The sequence below is a fragment of the Camponotus vicinus genome, unplaced genomic scaffold (genome assembly GCF_025532165.1).
Source record: "Camponotus vicinus isolate PSW18456_S1 unplaced genomic scaffold, iyCamVici1.0 SCAF_6, whole genome shotgun sequence".
NCBI classification, from domain to species: Eukaryota; Metazoa; Arthropoda; class Insecta; order Hymenoptera; family Formicidae; genus Camponotus; species Camponotus vicinus.
The window spans coordinates 17,276,242-17,296,796 of NW_028141978.1; the positions used below are offsets into that span (position 1 = coordinate 17,276,242).

The 20,555-nt window shown below is 40.7% G+C and overlaps 1 protein-coding gene across 1 annotated transcript; it reads left to right on the forward strand.

Annotated features, from left to right (window-relative positions):
- Nucleotides 1-1,889: 1,889 nt before the first annotated feature.
- On the forward strand, nt 1,890-4,015 carry LOC145973753 (uncharacterized). The gene is made up of 3 exons (XM_083103329.1): nt 1,890-2,146; nt 2,221-2,467; nt 3,951-4,015. Exons 1-3 carry the CDS (start codon nt 2,054-2,056, stop codon nt 4,013-4,015), a joined length of 405 nt encoding a protein of 134 aa, XP_082959455.1. The 5' UTR covers nt 1,890-2,053.
- The last annotated feature ends 16,540 nt before the right edge of the window (nt 4,016-20,555 follow it).

Below are 20,555 nucleotides of genomic sequence, written 5' to 3' on the forward strand. Positions count from 1 at the left end.
GATTCGCCGTCCTATTCAACATGTACTCTCGTTTTCGCAAATCTTATTACGGATGCGATAACAGCACCACGCTATTAACCATTTCAAAGTTTCTACATTGCGGTCCTCTCGCGGTCATTGATTGCTCACGACAAAACGAGTCTGTCAAAACTGCTACCGTGGACGTGAGAATAGAGTTTGAATGCAGGGAAAATATACCGGCGAATACTCTACCGCCTACTGTCTGATCTTGCACGATCGGGTTGTCGAATATAATCCATTGACCAATGTAGTCCGCAAAATTACATAAGTCAGCAAATACCCCCTCCATTGCATATGAAAAATATAAAAGATTGAGATGTTTGACGATCGACATCAGTCTGCGATCAGATCTTGTCATCATGGTTGTGCCAACGTTTGTGGATCTACAAGGATTTATCGTTGACAAAAATTTTGTCGTGAAGGAAGCTGCTGTTCTGAGAAAGGGATCCATACTTTCTCATTATATTTTTACATGTCCCGAACCATGGCACATGCTCACAAAATCTGAGAGATGTCAGGTTTTATGGTTGATGAAAAATCACCATGGATTATCGTGGAATGATGGACACGTTTCATATTGGAAATCGAAACGTTTAATTACAACAGCGGTGATGGGTGCAATGGGGGAGGATGATGATGCGTCACCTCTCGTGTACGTTAAAGGGCACGAAAAACGACAATGGTTAGCTGATGTACTGGACAATGATGCAAGAAACGATGTGATTATCGAAACTTTGGATGCAGACTATGAGGATGTAGCTTCTTTAAATAAGTTAGATATTAAGAATACTGTACGTTGTGAAAATCATGTAAAAAATTGCGCTTTAGAAAATGTATTTAAGATTTATAATTGGTGGTTGAAACATCATGATAGTGATTCATCGAATCCATATTTATAATAAATTGATGATGCAATATATTTTTATCGTCTTTCTCTCCTTTCTTTCCTCATCTCTTTCTATGTACGTGTGCAGTATCGTGTTTCCGTACGTGACACAGCTGCCGCAGATATTGTATTTCGATACTACATTGTGGTATATGATAAAACATTTAAATATTTGATAATTGAATATAGTTTTACGTTCGATGACCGTTCGACGAGCGTTCATTCCCGTTCGACGAGCGTTCGTTTCCGTTCGATGATCGTTCGTTTCCGTTCGACGGGCGTTTGATAGCCGTTCGTTTCCGTTCGATGAGCGTTCATTTCCGTTCGATGACCGTTCGATAGCCGTTCGACGGGCGTTTGATAGCCGTTCATTTCCGTTCGATGAGCGTTCATTTCCGTTCGATGACCGTTCGATAGCCGTTCAATTGTCGTTCGACGGGCGTTCGTTTCCGTTCGATGAGCGTTCATTTCCGTTCGACAGCCGTTCATTTCCGTTCGACGAGCGTTCGTTTCCGTTCGATGACCGTTCATTTCCGTTCAACGGGCGTTCGATGACCGTTCAATTACCGTTCGACGGGCGTTCGTTTCCGTTCGACGAGCGTTCGTTTCCGTTCGATGACCGTTCATTTCCGTTCAACGGGCGTTCGATGACCGTTCAATTACCGTTCGACGGGCGTTCGTTTCCGTTCGATGACCGTTCAATTACCGTTCGATAGCCGTTCGATGAGCGTTCGTTTGCGTTCGACGGGTGTTCGTTTGCGTTCGACAATCGTTCGTTTCCGTTCGATGACCGTTCGAGCAGGGTTGATGCATTATAGCGTTATATCATGCTAATTTGCGTGGGAACATGCATACTTTTGTCTTACGACGTATTTTTGGTAAAGCGATAATGATACGTCTCTATTCTAAAGTTTCATACCGAGACCTCGTTGTCTCCTCGCAAAGTTGCAATATGATAATATTAATATTATATTATATACCATGCTGAGTTGTATGGGACCACGTGTACTTTTGTCTTACGACGTGCTTTGATATGGTGATAATGCCACATCTCTACTATAAAACCTCGTGCCGGGACCTCGTTGCCTCATCATAAAGTTTCCGAGAGCGGTTGAGTCGAGAAGTTGAGTCGAGAAGAGTTAAAAAATGGATAGCATTTTGGAAAATTGCTCAGGGTGGAAGCAGTACTTCTTCGACCTGCTTTGTGTCTTACTTGTTAAGCTGGCCTTCCATTGGGAGGTAAGTATTACATTTGCGAATATTTAAAAAAAACAATGTGCGTGTATTTATACTAATTATATTTTTTAATGTAGTCCCAGGTTGATATAGAAATCCCCGGGTTTATGAATATCCGGCGCCGGCAGTGGGTGCGGGCGGAGCGTCGGGCAAGGAGATATGAACTCTCCTATATGTGGGGTGACACCCCGGAGAGTCCCCAGGACGAGGAAGACATCTTTGACTTGCGGCGGCTCTTTGGGGAGGAGCCCTACGCGGAAGAGGAGATTTGGGTGCCCGGGGAGATTCGGGCGCCCAATGGCATTACATATAATGGATACAGATGTAAGTACATATTTTTCCTTCTATAAGTTTTATTGTGACTAGGTTTTTTATTAATACATCTTTCCTCTTTTTCTGTTCCAGAAGCGGCCTCCTCCTTAGCCCGGCGCATCGCCCCCTCCCCATATATATATATATTTTTTAAATTTTATTTCTTATATTATTATTATTATTATTATTTTTTTTTTTTAATTTTATATCATATATTATTATATATTAAGCACGCGCGCGCACACACACACACACACACACACACACACACACACACACACACACGAAATTGTATAGTACACGCACACATTTAAATAAATTTTATGTTTTAATTTAAAAAAGAATGTGATTATTTACGCGCCTCTCCTTGCGTTCCCATCCCTTGCGTCTCTCTTGCGCTAGTTGTAAGTATAGCGATATCGTTCTCTCTCTCTTTCGTACGCGCTATCGTTCTAACAATAAGTCTCGCGTTAGTTGTAAGTCTCGCGATATCTTCGTTCTCGCTCGCACGCGTTATCTTAGCTATTATCGTTCTCTCTCGCATACGTTGTTCTCGCGATATTATAGTTCTCTTTCGTATGCGTTCTCTTCGCGATATTATCGTTCTCTCTCATTCATATGCTCATCGCTATCACTCACTTACCTTTGCGTCATCCTTCTCCCACCTATGCAGCATCTTACAATGCATCGTCCTTGTCCCACGTTGACGCCATCCTTGTCACACGTTGATGATGTCACGTGTCATCCTTGTCGCACTGTCCTCTTCACACACTTTACGCTATCCTTTTCAAACCAGTGCACCGTCCTTCTCACACGTGGACACATCGCGGGCCCGCCGCGGATCCCCCCTTCTCCTCGCGGACCCCCTCGTCCATCGGTCGCACCGCGGATCCCCCCCTACCCGCGCGGACCCCCTCGTCCATCGCTCGCGCCGCGGATTCCCCCTACCCGCGCGGACCCCCTCGTCCATCGCTCGCGCCGCGGATCCCCCCTACCCGCGCGGACCCCCTCGTCCATCGGTAGCGCCGCGGATCCCCCCTACCCGCGCGGACCCCATCGTCCATCGCTCGCGCCGCGGATCCCCCCTACCCGCGCGGACCCCCTCGTCCATCGCTCGCGCCGCGATCCCCCCCCCTACCCGCGCGGACCCCCTCGTTCGCCGGTCGCGCCGCGGATCCCCCCTACCCGCGCGTGACGTCACTCCCCGCACGTGACGTCATCATCCCCCGTACGTGACGTCATCATCCCCCGCACGTGACGTCATCATCACCGCACGTGACGTCATCATCCCCGCGTGACGTCATCCCCGTGACGTCACCCCCCCCTCCGCGTGACGTCATCCCCGTGACGTCACCCCCCCGCGTGACGTCACCCCCCCGCGCCGGTTCCCCCTCGCCCCTCACCCCCCCTCGGAGCCCCTGGGTTAGAAACCTCATAGTATTACTACTAATATGCATTATTTAATTATCTTTAATTAAAAAATTTTCTTTTACAGATGCCTGCATTACTTTAGTTTGGATGACAAGTTGCAGTCACATACAATCGACTGCCGAGAGATGAACGACTGCGCTATCCGATTGTCGAGCGACAACGACAAGTGGCTTGAGTTCAACAGCTTTAATCGGAAAGAGCGACTTCCATTCATCGTATACACCGACTTGGAAAGCGTTTTGGCCAAGGTGGAGGAAGACAAGAACGCGTACCAACATCATCATCATCATCATCGAATATTTAGCATAACTTATTATGTATATTGTTCATATAACGAATCGTTATCCGCGTATCATTCGCGTCGTAGTGCCGATTGCGTTTCATGGTTCGTTGAAGATCTTAAAAATTTAGCAATTCGCGTTAAAAATATTTTATCGACCAATGTCCCCATGGTAGATTTGACGTTCGAAGAGTGGGAAAAATTCCATAGCGCCACTCAATGTCATATATGCGAAGAACCATTCGCGCAAGACGATACACGCGTACGCGATCATTGCCATCTGACCGGACGGTACAGAGGTCCCGCGCATTCAAATTGTAATTTAAATTATAAAGAATCTTTTTGCATTCCGATAGTGTTTCATAATTTATCCGGTTACGATTCGCATTTAATTAAGGAAATAGCCACAGTGTTCGAAGGGAGAGTCGAATTCCTTCCGATAACAAAAGAGAAATATATATCGTTTACCAAAAATGTCGATCTTAAGGAAGAAAAATCAAAAAATCAAGTAAAATTACGCTTCATCGATTCATTCAAATTTCTTGCATCGAGTCTCGACAAATTAGCATCATTATTAAATAAAGATAAACTCAAAATTTTAAAATCGGAATTTCTAAATTTATCAGCTGAAAATTTCAATTTATTAACACGGAAAGGCGTATTTCCGTACGAATACATCGATTACGTTGACAAGTTGCAAAATACATGTTTACCACCGCGCGAATCATTTTACAGTCCTTGACCGGTGAAACTGTATCCGAGACCGATTACGCACATGCCGAAAACATCTGGACGCGATTCTCCATTCGAACGCTAGGCGAATATAGCGACTTGTACCTCAAAATTGATGTCTTGTTATTAGCCGATATATTTGAAAACTTTCGCAATAAATGTATCGAGAGTTACGGACTCAACCCCGCGTTTTACTATACTCTTCCCGGATACACGTGGGATGCCATGTTGAAGCATACGAAAATTACGTTCGAGTTACTTACAGATATCGACATGATTATGTTTATCGAACGTGGTATACGCGGCGGTCTGAGTCAATGTTCCAACAGATATGCTCGTGCTAATAACAAATACATGGAGTCGTACGATCCATCGAAACCATCGTCATACTTGATGTATTTCGATGTAAATAACTTGTACGGATGGGCAATGTGTCAGTCGTTGCCCTATGCCGATTTTCGATGGGTCGACGACGTGTCCAATTTTGACGTATCATCGATCGCGTTAGATTCGCCTACAGGCTATATCCTCGAAGTCGATCTCGAGTACCCGCAACAGCTTCACGATGTGCACATTGACCTACCGTTTTGCCCGACACGCGACAAACAACCTGGCAAGCGAGAGCTCAAGCTGCTCGCAACGTTATACGATAAGAAGCGTTACGTGATACGCTACCGCAACCTGCAGCAGTGTATGCGTCACGGTCTTCGTATAACAAAAATACATCGAATTTTACAGTTTTCGCAATCTCCCTGGCTTCAAAATTACATAGAACTAAATATACATTTCAGAACATTGGCTAAAAACGATTTCGAAAAAAATTTATATAAATTAATGAACAATGCGGTATTTGTCAAAACGATGGAAAATGTGCGGAATCGTGTAGATGTTAGGCTCATAACGCACTGGGACGGGCGGTACGGCGCAGAGGCAATGATCGCAAAGCCAAATTTCCACAGCAGAAGCGTCTTTTCTGAAAATTTAATAGCTGTGGGATTGCGTAAACTCGAGGTGAAATTCTACAAACCAATTTACGTGGGTATGTGCATACTCGACATATCCAAGACGTGTTTCTACGAGTTTCATCACGAGTATATGGCGCCAATGTATCACGACAAAGGTAAAGTTACGTACACCGACACCGACAGTCTCATATATCACATTGAGTGCGAAGACGTGTACGAAAACATGAAGCGCGACGTCAACAGATTCGACACGAGCGATTATGCGGCGGACAATGCGTACGGTATACCGCTTGTAAATAAAAAGGTACCGGGTCTAATGAAAGATGAAATGGCGCGATAATGACCGAATTTGTCGGGCTCAGAGCAAAGATGTACGCGTTGCGAGTGGACGGGAAAAAGGATACGAAGAAGGTTAAAGGCGTCAAGAGCAACGTCGCGAGAACGATAACGTTTGACGATTACACGCGGTGTTTGCATGAAGAAATTGAAATGACGCGTCAGCAGTCGTGTATACGATCTAAACTACATCAAGTATACACGATCCGCGAGGCAAAAATTGCTCTGAGTCCGTACGATGACAAGCGGTATATCGTACCCGAAACCACCGATACATTGCCATGGGGACATTATAGAATACCTTTATAATATGTAAAATGTGTGTGTGTGTGTGTGTGTGATACAATATATTATTAAAACAAATATTAATAAAGATTTTTTATATTTCATATATATTTATGTAATGCATATCTCATAAATGTACTATCGAAAGGAATATTGATAAGGATTTTTATGTATATTTTCATTTTTTAAATATTAAATGTAAAATGTAAAATGTAAAATGTGTGTGTGTGTGTGTGTGATACAATATACTATTAAAAGAAATATTAATAAAGATTTTTTGTATTTTTTATATTTCATATATTTTTATGTAATCCATATCTCATACATCTTATATTAAAAATACGTGTACTATCGAAAGGAATATTGATAAGGATTTTTATGTATATTTTCATTTTTCAAATATTATATATGTTATACACATATATTTTTCCAGAAAATTAAAAATAAACACTGTATGAATTAAATCACATTGTCTTTATGTATCCAAGAATTGTGCGAATTGTCAAATCCCAACCATTTCACGTAAACCTCGTCACCCCTCCTACGCAGTACTTTTTCCACGAGATACACGTCCAGATAATTCGCGCGATGCAACTCGTGCTCGTAGAACGCTCCAGCGATAGATTTTTTGCGATAATCCTCCAGTAGATAGTTTACGGGATTAGTGTGCTATACTTTTACAATTTTAAACACTTCGGTTGTCCAATTTGGTGTGTAACCCTTCTCAAAAAATGTTTTGAACTTGCTAACGCGTACCGAATCACCTACTTTGAATTTTGCTGGACCCGCGATATTTACACGATTGTACATAGTAGCCAAGAGTCTTTCAGCGATCGCGGGGGTAACATCGACGGGTCGCATACCGATCGTTCGATGCTTGCGCGCGTTGTAATCCGATACGAGTCGCGGCAACGCTGATCCACTTGTAAGATCCGTTCAGCGTAAACATCTTCCACATGTCGTTTTTCAGCGTGCGATTGAATCGCTCAACGATCGATGCCTTCAATACCGAATATGTAGAATAGTGATTGATGTCATGTTTCTGCATGAGCCGTTGCACGTCAGCGTTATAAAATTCCTTCCCTCAAGTCTGTAAGTTTTTCGGACACCTTTTGCTATTTCGAATTATCTCAGCAATAGCGTCAGCTGTCTCGCTTCCGCCTTTACTCTTGAGTGGTACGGCCCACGCATGCTTGCTCAACGCATCGATGACTGTGAGTATGTAGTGGTAACCTCTGTTGAAACGAGAGTACGGACGCATCTCGACGATGTCAGCTTGCCACAGGTCATCGTGTCCCCGCACTATGTCTTCGGGGAAAATTTTTTCTCGCCGGCGCGTGCAATTCGTTCACCAACTGCCGTTTCTCTAAACTATGTTGTTTCTTCGCTTCCTCGGTTATCCCCGATCGCCGATCCATCGTTGTTTCGATTCGTCGATCAAACGATGTGTGCCCCGAGTATCACCGTGCGTTTTATCATTTGTTGTCGCTCTTTAGCCGTTTCTGAGCCGTTCACTGCCGTTTTTCAATAGCCGTTTTCTTTATTGTCCGCTACCGTTCGTTGCCGTTCGATAGCCGTTCGTAGCCGCTCCTTAGCCGTTCGTAGCTGTTTCTGAATTAGTGTTAATCGCACGCTGAAGCTCGTTTATCGCAATCTGCAAAGCTCGCACGTCCTTCTCGAACGCAGTCAGCTTCTCGTCTGATTCTTTCTGCTGATTCTTCAACGTTTTAACGCATTGTTCCACGTACAGTTTGTTGACTGCATCGGTATCAGCCTCAGGTTGCGCTACACGGCGAATCTTGCGTGACCTCGCGTCATAGTCCGTAGCGACATGACACAGAGCGTTTTGATGCATGTAACTTGTCATCGATTTACCCCAATGATCGCTTGTTCTAATTGCTTCATTTCTCCGTTCGAATAATCCAAATTTGTTGATGGGCATTTTTTTTCTCGATGCGAGTGACATCGATCAACTGATCAGTTTTGTCGAGACACCGTTTAATTTATAATAAGACCAACTTCGCGAAGTTTATCGATGATCGACAGGATCTCGTTATCGTGAGCGTTGTGGCCAGCTCGGCGCGAAGCGTCGAGCAATCGTAGACGATCCACTAGCTCGTTGGGATCGTCCCAGTGCACGTAATCGATCTTATTGTCGGTTAGCGTTATCGCGCGAGGCATGAATACTCCTGTACCGCATTTTTTCTTTTTCGATTCGATCGACATCAACGGTGCAATTATTTGTTTATACTTGTATTCCCTGTTGCTCTTTAATTGATCTTGCGCATCATATTGGCGTTTATGCGCACTCGTCGCCATTAATATGCTCTTATATTTTTGCATATCGTCCTCAGTGTATATGACGTCGTCGGAAATTCTCTTGAAGATCAACTCGTATAATCCTGGTGTACCAATGTACCTCACTTTGTCTATGATTATAATAGAGTCATCTCTATAAATGTCGAATCGTTTGTTACCGAGCTGCATTTCATTATTGTTGAAATAGACAACGTACACGTGATCGATCTCGTTTTTTTTATCGCCACTAAGGAGAGCGCTCATGTACTTTTGTCCCAGTGGCCCCAAGTGCTCTCGTAACATTTCTTGACCTTCCGACGTTTTTAACCTCTTTCGAACGGATGTTTCGAGCGGGTTATGCGTGATTTCGAAAACATTTTCGATTGCGAGTGATTGGGGTATCGTGGGTTGTACGGTTCTCGTTGTCGCGGACGGTGTAGAGGTTATCAGTGGTTCATCCAGTAAAGCATCCGATGTACGTGGCGTCAATAAACGATTCGCCTTCAATCGTTGTCTCTTTTTCGGTGTCGCATCCTCCTCCTCTTCCTCCTTGTACCGCTTGATCGGTAACGTTTTAATCATCACGTCGGTGTTACTCTCCGGCTCGTTTTTCACCGCGATTGAGCTAGAGTAGTCGACCATCTTTTGTAGTGGCTCGATAATAGGCCTAAAATGGGTCTTGACCGCGATATCGTCGTCGATCTTACCGGTCTTCAAAGCGCGATGTTTCTTGCGGATCGATTCACTCGTTTTCTCAATCTCCCTCGCAATCATTTCACGCTCGCGAATATTGTCGCTTTCAGCCATGGCGACAGAGTGCCCAGCGTTTCACCCCTCTCGGCAGAATGTTGGCAGCGACTAATCGTTTTGCAGTATCGCGAACACGTTAAATCCTTTTCTGTATCGCCCGTTCGTAAGCGAGCTGCCCTTATCTATCACTAGGAATCCATACTTTTGTTGCCAACAAGTACGACATAATTCACTGAAATCTTCGTACGACATGTCGGTATTCACGTGATCGTTGTACACGTGTTTCAATTTGGTACCGTCCTGTTTAAACAAGATCAGCAGGTTCGCGTTGTCGCGTATAAGATGTTTTGGTATTCTCGCATACGTTCGACAGAGATAGAAGCAGTCGACGTTCGAGTGACGACCCATTGAGAAGTAAGTAGTTAGGACTAGGCGGGTTCTAACCCAGGTCCTCTCAGGGGGGGTGAGGCGCGAGGGGATCTCAGCGGCGCGGGGGTATGACGTCACGCGGGACGGAGGGGATTTCGATGGCGCGGGGGCTGCGGGGCGGGGGACGCACGTATAAACAAAAATGGCGGTATTCCTTTGAAGATTTTGGGTCTCTCTCTATCCCTCCCTCTCTCTCGCTCTCTCTTTCTCTCTTTATCCCTTTTATCTCTCTCTCTCTGTCATCTCTGTATTATCGCAAGTATACAATATTACCAGTTAATAAACAATATAAATAGAAGTATTCTTTGAAGGATTGGGCGGATGGAAATACGTAGATAACAACACATTTTTGAGATATTTCGGGGTCCGACCTTTTCGAGCAATCTGTGAATCATAACGAGATAACAACACATTTTCAACCCTAGGTTCAGTTACAAAAAAATTTTTTCTTTTGTGCTCCCAACAATCTCTGAATATCCCTCTCTCTTTCTCTCTTTATCCCTTTTATCTCTCTCTCTCTGTCATCTCTGTATATTATCGCAAGTATACAATATTACCAGTTAATAAACAATATAAATAGAAGTATTCTTTGAAGGATTGGGTGGATGGAAATGCGTGCGAAGAAATTACGTCATAATTTAGACTTAAAACTCTTTATTTATGTTTTATATATATTTTTTTTACGTACTATGGACTAAAAACTAAAGCTGCCAGTTCGCAATCGACGATTTTGTTAGAATTAAAAATATATATATAATTTATTTAAATGTGTGTATGTGTGAGTTTAATAATTAAAATTTAATAAAAAGTATACAATATAAAAGAAAAATAATAATATATAAAATAGGCCGTCGGGCTATGTTGGGGAAGCCGTTTCTGAAAACAGAAGAAAACATATGCACTTCATTAGTTTAAATTATTTAATAATTTATTTTAAGATACTTTTGATATATAATAAATTAAAAGATACTTACAATGTTATCCATGACTCATCTATTTTAATTTGTGCAAATAGGGCACATGTTGCAGGGCAATATTTGATTCAAACATTTTTTGCACCCTTTGCATGACATATTATCCATATAGACACAAGCTATGGTTCTATGTTCTCGAACAGAACTAGTTTCTTCAAACTGTAACGATGCTCTTAGAAAGCATTCGGTACAATATTTCGATCCATTTTCCATATAGTAATAGGAAATGCAACATATCTTTGTTGCTTCGTTTAATGTTATTATTTCAGGTATGCTTAAATTTCGCTGTTTCTTTTGTAACAGTTCATCAAGAATATCGTCACTATTGTCACTATCGTAATCTCTGTCCTTCTCCAAGGGTTCTATTTCTATATCAGACCCATCATCTTCCATCTCTCTCCTCTCTCTCTCCTCTCTCTCTATCTCCATCCTCTCCGCCACAACTGGATCCATCCAATAATCGTAATCATCATCCGTATCATCGTCGATGATAATTACGTTTTCTTCAGCCATTGCACAAGACCACCGAAACACAGAAGAGCAACGAAAGAAATGATACTCTAGTGCAGCAGACCACCGAAACACAGAAGAGCAACGAAAGAAATAATACTCTAATGCAGCAGACCACCGAAACACAGAAGAGCAACGAAAGAAATGATACTCTAGTGCAGCAGACTCCTCTTCATTATATATATTTTTAACATAAACAATATAAACACCAGTATTTCTTTGGAGAGGATTGGATCTTATGACCCTTTTTTCTTTTTTGTCGATGTTCGACTGCTTTGTACCTTCGCTTCCCACATTCAGATAAGCGAATTCTTTCTGAGATGTAGATAAATGATTGATACACACACACACATATTTTTTGTAGGAAGAATTGCAACGTATCAGCGCGCGCGCCGATGTTCGGCTGCTTTGTACCTTCGCTTCCCACATTCAGATAAGCGAATTCTTTCTGAGATGTAAATAAATGATTATTATGATACACCATACTTAAAATATATATTTTTATAACTTTATGTCATAAACTTATATTTTGAGATATTTCGGGGTCCGACCTTTTCGAGATAACAACACATTTTCAATCCTAGGTTCAGTTACAAAAAAAATTTTTTTCTTTTATGCCCTCGACAATCTCTGAAAGTTTGTTGGTTGAATATAAGAAGGATTGAAGCGCATCAGATCATAGTACGTGATTTGAAAGCGCATCGACACGTCGGTATAGCAAAAGTATAGTCAAAAAGTATAATGTTCTGTCAGAAAGTATAGTGTTCTATCAGAAAGTGTGATAATATATATTGTGTGATTATATATATATATATATATATATATATATATATATATATATATATATATACAGGGTGAGCCATTTTAATTAACGCACGCAATTATTTCGGAAACAAAGCATTTTAGAGAAAAATGTTTCAGACAAAAGTTTTATGGTTTCAAGGGGGCCATAAGATGGTATCATTGGTTTAACCATGAAGAGTTATTTGAAGGTCACATGAAGGTCACCTTCAATTTCTTAAATGGAACCTACTATTTGTCATTGCATATTCTTGTAGCTTATCTCGAGAGCTTTCCAAAACACTATAATTAAGTACCTTTTCGTTAAGTACTTTTTGAGTTATGAGGCTTGAAATAATTTCTTAATTTTACATAAACCGTAAAATATCTTGTAAAATATTCATTTTTCGATTATCTTACCTTAATACTTTTACGTACAAAATAATGAGAGGAATCAACTGGTGTAAAGAAAACACATAGTTGTTTTGAAGAAAAAATATATAATTTGCAATTAACAATTCCATATTTTTTCTTAAAAACAACTATGTGTTTTCTTTACACCAATTGATTCCTCTCATTATTTTGTACATAAAAGTATTAAGATAAGATAATCGAAAAATAAATATTTTACAAGATATTTTACGGTTTATGTAAAATTAAGAAATTATTTCAAGCCTCATAACTCAAAAAGTACTTAACGAAAAGGTACTTAATTATAGTGTTTTGGAAAGCTCTCGAGATAAGCTACAAGAATATGCAATGACAAATAGTAGGTTCCATTTAAGAAATTGAAGGTGACCTTCATGTGACCTTCAAATAACTCTTCAAGGTCAAACCAATGATACCATCTTATGGCCCCCTCGAAACCATAAAACTTTTGTCTGAAACATTTTTCTCTAAAATGTTTTGTTTCCGAAATAATTGCGTGCGTTAATTAAAATGGCTCACCCTGTATATATATATATAGTGTTACGTCCCTGCTTCGTGTTTCGGTGCCGCGTCGTGCGACCGCTCGTTGCGGCAAAAGAGAAGATCGTCTCCGGGATATTGTGGATTCAGATGTCAAACAGGGTCGAGAAAATAGCTGTCAAGCTATACGGACGCGTTTCCGTTTACGAGCGATAATTGTGATATAGATACGTTGTGAATCTGTTGTTCGTGTGTGTGTTCTGTGTTCAGTTATTAAAGTCCTTTGTTACTCTTAAAAGTGTCTTGTCATTTAACGCGATCCGCGACCGCCGTTCTTAGTACGCGCGCGTTCGAGATATATCGTCCCGCGGACGCAACATTTTGGGGGCTCGTCCGGGATAGACGGACGAATTTGGGAGTGAAACCCAGAGAATCTTGTGAATACTTGAATCTTGTGATGGCTTCCGGCGAAGGGAATGAGAATGTGGAAGTTGTGGACCCTCCGGCGGCAACGGTCGCGCGGAAAACGATGCGGGCCGCTACGCCCCTCAGGGCGGCGGAAACCACGGCGTTACAGGCTGCGTTGCAAGAGATTCACCAATTGCGTCAAGAGCAACGGCAGCAAAGGGGCGACTTTGAGGCGCTTCTACAACAACGCGATGAGGAGATTCGTCGGTTGACGGAGCAACGGGAGCCGCATTTAAACCAGCTAAGTCATTTCCAATTAAGAGAATCTCCTATGGTAGAAGAAAATAGAGACCGGGGAGTAATAAACGAGATCGGTTATAAGTTGAAACCGGATATTTTTGACGGGAGTGTTCCGTTAAGGGAATATTTTGTTCAATTCAATTTGATAGCGCGCGCTAACGGGTGGGACGATTCGTTAAAAACGGTAACGTTAGCTTCGAATTTGAGAGGAAAGGCACGTTCGGTTCTGAACGGTGTACTAGAAATTGAAAATCTCTCTTTCGAAGAGTTGAAAAATAAGTTAGAACTCCGTTTTGGAGAAGCGCATTTGGCGCAAACCTACTATACTCAGTTCACAAATAGAAAGCAGAAATCGTCGGAAGATTTGCCTTCTTTGGCTGCCGATTTAGAGAGATTATCGCGGTTGGCGTATCCGGAGTGTTCCCATGAGGTGAGAGACAAAATCGCGTGCGCGCAGTTTGTTACCGCATTATCTGACGGTTTCTTGAAGAGAACGTTGCAGTTGGAGAACGTCTCTTCTCTGAAATCTGCCGTAGAGAGGGCAATGGCCGTGAAGGGAGGGTTGTTTTCCAAAAAAATATGGAAATCGGAATTTTAGTAATTTCCCCTGTAATGACAGAAAGAATAATGGCGATTTTAATGGAAACAAATTTGAAAACATTAACAAAAGTAAAAATAACGATGGTAGCAATGAGAATAATAAAATGGGTTCGAGTAAAAGCGGGAAATATTTTAATAAGAGTAGCAATTATCAAAAGAACAGAACTCAGCGTAAGGAATGCTGGAACTGTGGTTCCACGGAGCACTTCCGATCGGAGTGTCCTACTCTCTCCGAGGAAAACAAGGGTTAGTCGAGCTCTTCGGGGCAAGTTCGATTATAAATGGTTGCGCCCCGGAAATAAATAAAGTTCGATTTATAAAAAAAGTTTTCGGTTAAGTAGGATTATTTCCGAGACCCCTTTTTGTTTTAAAGGGATATTAGATGGTAAGGATTGTGTTTTTAAAATTGATACGGGTTCCGATGTTTCCATTTTAAATAGGAATATGATAGAAAAATCTAAATCTAGAATCTTAGTGAAGGATTGTTGTCTTATATACCCAACAGGGGAGGAAGTTCCTATTTTATTTAAGGTTGTTGCGACTGTAAATTTAGGGAGATGTCCTGAAATGAGAATTCCGATGCTAGTGGCGGATATTTCGGACGAGTGTATTTTGGGAATAGATTTTCTTGAAAAAAACAATTTGTTGGGAATTTTTGATTCAATTTTCGGGAGTTAAGGTTCTGAAACGTTTTCTTGTTCGCGTGTAACTTCTTCTGTAATAGTGCCTGATTTTCTTGAAGAGCTTTTTGCTTTTAATTCGAAAAATTTGAATTCGCTGCAAAAGGATATTTTTGCAAAATTCTTATGCGAATTTCGGGATGTTTTCTTCGATAATGTTACTCCTGGGAATTATAAAATTTTGGAACATGCAATTAATTTAAATAATTCAAATCCTATTAAACAAAAAACGTAATTAAAATCGACCACACTGGCAATTTTTATTGGTGGTAAAGAATCACAACGTTTCGACCATAGGTTTTGGTCCTTTTCGAGTGAACTACAAAAAACATATTATTTCCAATATTACAAACAAAAATAAATTACATTGATTTTGAAAAGAAAGAGCAACAAGTTATTTACATACGGTAATTTAATTAAGTATTATATCGTGAAAAATAAGGAAATCACTTCGTCAAGATTATCATGTCAACCTTTCTAAACACACAGAGAAAGACTAGACAACCTTTATTATTCTATCATAAATATTGTTTAAATTTTCAGTGTCCTTTTGTAAGTTAATCGTGTTGTCAAACTTTTTTATGAAAACCATTTCGGCAATTTCTCTCTTTCTCACGTGTTTCTCATTATGTAAAATAACAGGTAACGACCAGTCGAAGTCATGATTAGATTCAACTTTATGTTTGCTAATAACAGAAAAATTACTTTCGTGCAATTTTATGTTGTTGCGATGTTCTTTTACTCGAGTGCCAACATGTCTTTTTGTTTGGCCGATATATGACATATTACAATTTTTGCAATCTAATTTGTAAACGACTTCAGTCCTGTTATACATACCTATTAAACAAGCTCCTCGTCGAATTCCAATTCACCTTAGAAAGGAAGTGAATGGGATTATAGAAGATATGAAGCGTCAGGGTATCATCGAAGAATAAAATAGCCCTTGGGTGTCTCCTGCGGTTTTAGTGAAGAAAAAGGATGGTTCGTTAAGATTTTGTGTTGATTATAGGAAGCTGAATGCGGTTACTATCAAGGACTCTTATCCCTTGCCAAGAATAGAAGATATCCTTGACCAGCTTTCGGGAAACTCTTGGTTCTCTACATTAGATCTGAAGAGTGGGTATTGGCAAGTGAAGCTTCGTCCTGAAGACAAGGGAAAGACAGCTTTTTCTGTCGGGAATGGACTGTGGCAGTTCACCGTGATGCCTTTTGGTCTGTGCAACGCACCAGCTACGTTCGAGCGTTTAATGGAAAAGGTTCTTCGTGAGGTTTTATTTAAAATCTGTTTCGTTTATTTGGACGATGTAATTGTTTTTAGTAAAACATTCGAAGAAATGATTAGTAATTTAAGGAAAGTCTTTCTTCAGTTTCGTTCTGCCAACTTAAAAATAAATCCAAAAAAATGTTCTCTTTTTAGTAAAAAAGTCAATTATTTGGGTCATATCATTTCCGAGCAGGGAATCTCTACGGACCCGGAGAAAATTAGCGCGGTAAAGGATTGGCCAGTTCCTCAGAATAAAAAACAAATTCGAAGTTTTCTGGGATTTTGTTCCTACTATAGGAAATTTGTTAAAGATTTTTCGTTAGTAGCTAAACCCTTATTTGATCTGACTGGGGATCGAATTAAGTTTAATTGGACACAGGAATGTCAAGAGGCTTTTGACGGATTAAAGGAAAGATTAGTTTCTTCAAGGATTTTGTCTTTCCCAAACGAGTTTGAAGAATTTATTTTAGATACTGATGCTTCGAATCATGGGATAGGGGCAGTTTTATCGCAGATTCAGGGTGATTCTGAAAAAGTCATTGCCTATTACAGTCGGATTTTGACTAAGACAGAGAGGAATTATTGTGTTACGCGTAGGGAACTTTTAGCCATTGTAGACTCAGTTAAATCTTTTCATCATTATTTGTATGGAAGGAAATTTTTAATTCGCACAGATCATATTTCCCTTCGTTGGCTTTTATCTTTTAAAGATTTAGAGGGCCAGTTAGTTCGCTGGATGGAGAGACTTCAACAATACGAATTTGAAGTGATTCATCGTACAGGGCGTTTACACTTGAATGCCGATGGTTTATCGAGGCGACCTTGTGCGGAAAATCGATGCAATTATTGCAACAAAATAGAATTTAGGGAAAAATTATTAGCACGAATAACTTTTTCAGAAGATAGTCCCGTGGATTGGAGGAAACTTCAATTAGAGGATTCGGTCGTTTCGATTTTCTTGCAAGCAAAGCAAGAAGATAGGCGTCCTCTTCGACAGGAGATTTTTGCTCTTGATAATTCGGCGAAGATATATTGGTCCTATTGGGATTCCTTATTTGTTAAAGATGGGGTTCTTTTTAAGAAATGGGAATCTCCAAATTTAAAGAGGATTATTTTTCAGATTATTGTTCCGAGGAAATGCATAGCCCAGATTTTGGAATTGGCTCATGATGTAACTTCTGGTGGACATTTTGGTGTGAATAAGACTTTGGATAAAATTCGGAAACGATTTTATTGGGCTACCTGTAAAATGGATGTTGAAGATTGGTGTCGTTCTTGCGACCTGCATAGCTAAGAAAGGCCCTTCTGGAAAAGGAAAATCTCCTTTACAAGTCTTCAATTCGGGGGCTCCGTTTGAGAGAATTCAGATGGATATTCTTGGTCCTCTTCCCCGTTCTTCGAAAGGAAATCGGTATTTATTGGTAGTAATAGATTGTTTTTCTAAATGGGTCGAAGCTCTTCCGCTTAAAAGTATTAGAGCTAGAGTTGTAGCGGAAGTTTTTGTGGATCAAATAGTTTCTCGTTTCGGAATTCCTTTAGAAGTTCATACCGATCAGGGGAGGAATTTTGAATCGGGACTTTTCCGAGAGACTTTATCCTTATTAGGGATCAAGAAAACTAGAACTACTGCTTTACATCCTCAATCGGATGGGCAGGTTGAAAGACATCATCGAACAATCTTAGAATATTTGGCCAAGTTTGTTTCTTTGAATCAGAGAGATTGGGATAAATGGGTCGCCTTGTATCTTTTAGCTTATCGATCTTCGAGGCATGAGGCCACAGGATATTCCCCTGCAGAATTATATTTCGGGAAGGATCTAAGGTTACCTTTGGATTTAATTAGAGGTGTTCCTCCAGGAAACGAAAGAGTTAATTCTTTTGGAAGTTTCGTTCAGAAACTTAGGCACAAATTAGAGGGTATCCATGAAAATGTAAGGCAGAGTTTAAATATTCATTCCCTTCGAGCCAAGACTCGTTATGATGAAAAAGTTAGACGGTTACATTTTAAGGAAGGTCAAGAGGTTTGGTTTTTCAATCCTCGTAGAATTAAAGGTAGGACTCCTAAGTTACAGAAAAATTGGGAGGGTCCTTATAGGGTAATTACGAAGCTTAGTGATGTTGTTTTCAGGATATAGAAATCTAATAAACATCGATATAAGGTTGTTCATGCGGATAGATTGGCTCCGTATTTTAGAAGAAAGATTTTTGATTAGAAACTTGATACTCAATTTTTTTTTATGATTTTGATGTTCGTTTGATTATTTTTCTTTTTCAGAAATATTTGTGTTATGGGTGGCCTTTAAGGAAGTGGACGTCCAGCCCATGGAAAGTACTTCTTTTTCTCAGAAGTCTGCCTTGCCCGCGGTTTTTGAGCCGTGGTTTTCCCGCGGGCCGGAGAGCGAATGCCGAGGCAGGGATTTGGGGAGTCCCCTGTGGACGATGAGTCCACGGCAATTACCCCCCCCCCTTACCCACAGATCCCGGGGAAAGGCGATTATTAGAGTAAGGACGTCGGCATCTTTAAAATTTCGCAGTCGTTGAGGAACAAAGTTAACGGCGCTCGGTGACCTGTAGCTGGAGCTCAGGGTAGGGCAGGAGACCGTCTAGTTCCCTAAAATCGATGGAGGGATTTGGCTGTATCCTGAGGAAGTTGATTGGGACCAAGTACAGCGGCGCTCGGTAACCTGTGGCAGCAGCTCAGGGTAGAGCAGGAAGTCGTTGGGGTACCCTGGAGTCAACGTTTGGATAGCGGTCAATCCATTATTAAACGATTGTCGGGGCGACAATTTTTGGAACGGAGGGGGAAGTGTTATGTCCCTGCTTCGTGTTTCGGTGCCGCGTCGTGCGACCGCTCGTTGCGGCAAAAGAGAAGATCGTCTCCGGGATATTGTGGATTCAGATGTCAAACGGGGTCGAGAAAATAGCTGTCAAGCTATACGGACGCGTTTCCGTTTACGAGCGATAATTGTGATATAGATACGTTGTGAATCTGTTGTTCGTGTGTGTGTTCTGTGTTCAGTTATTAAAGTCCTTTGTTACTCTTAAAAGTGTCTTGTCATTTAACGCGATCCGCGACCGCCGTTCTTAGTACGCGCGCGTTCGAGATATATCGTCCCGCGGACGCAACAATATATATATATATATATATGTATATATATTGTGTGATTATACAGGGTTTGTCAAAAGTGTGGAAACCCCTAAATATCTCACAAACGGTGCATTTTAGAAAAAAATGTTTCAGGCAAAAGTTGCTTGGTTTCAAAGGGGCCATAAGACGGTATCATTAGTTTGACCTTGAAGAGTCATTTGAAGGTCACGTGAAGGTCACTTCAATTTTCTTAAATCGAACACCCTATATATTTTTGCACACTCTTGTAGCTTATCTCGAGAGCTTTCCAAAACACTATAATTAAGTACCTTTTCGTTAAGTACTTTTTGAGTTATGAGGCTTGAAATAATTTCTTAATTTTACATAAACCGTAAAATATCTTGTAAAATATTCATTTTTCGATTATCTTACCTTAATACTTTTACGTACAAAATAATGAGAGGAATCAATTGGTGTAAAGAAAACACATAGTTGTTTTGAAGAAAAAATATGTAATTTGCAATTAACAATTCCATATTTTTTCTTAAAAACAACTGTGTTTTCTTTACACCAATTGATTCCTCTCATTATTTTGTACATAAAAGTATTAAGGTAAGATAATCGAAAAATGAATATTTTACAAGATATTTTACGGTTTATGTAAAATTAAGAAATTATTTCAAGCCTCATAACTCAAAAAGTACTTAACGAAAAGGTACTTAATTATAGTGTTTTGGAAATCTCTCGAGATAAGCTACAAGAGTGTGCAAAAATATATAGGGTGTTCCATTTAAAAAAATTGAAGTGACCTTCACGTGACCTTCAAATGACTCTTCAAGGTCAAACCAATGGTACCGTCTTATGGCCCCTTTGAAACCAAACAACTTTTGCCTGAAACATTTTTTTCTAAAATGCACCGTTTATGAGATATTTAGGGGTTTCCACACTTTTGACAAACCCTGTATATAAAATGGAAAACATCGAACAGACTGAACGCGACCTGGTGGAGCGATCCAACCAAATTGCCACCTTGGGCGAATATTTTGCATGGCTACAACGATGCAACGAGTACATCGAGTCG

What these genes read in the sequence shown, in the direction of transcription:
- LOC145973753 (XM_083103329.1), top strand. Translation starts at nt 2,054, where the DNA reads ATGGATAGCATTTTGGAAAATTGCTCAGGGTGGAAGCAGTACTTCTTC. An exon ending in AGCTGGCCTTCCATTGGGAG is followed by an intron (nt 2,147 to 2,220) that starts GTAAGTATTACA and finishes TTTTTAATGTAG; the next exon opens with TCCCAGGTTGATATAGAAAT. An exon ending in TACATATAATGGATACAGAT is followed by an intron (nt 2,468 to 3,950) that starts GTAAGTACATAT and finishes TTTCTTTTACAG; the next exon opens with ATGCCTGCATTACTTTAGTT.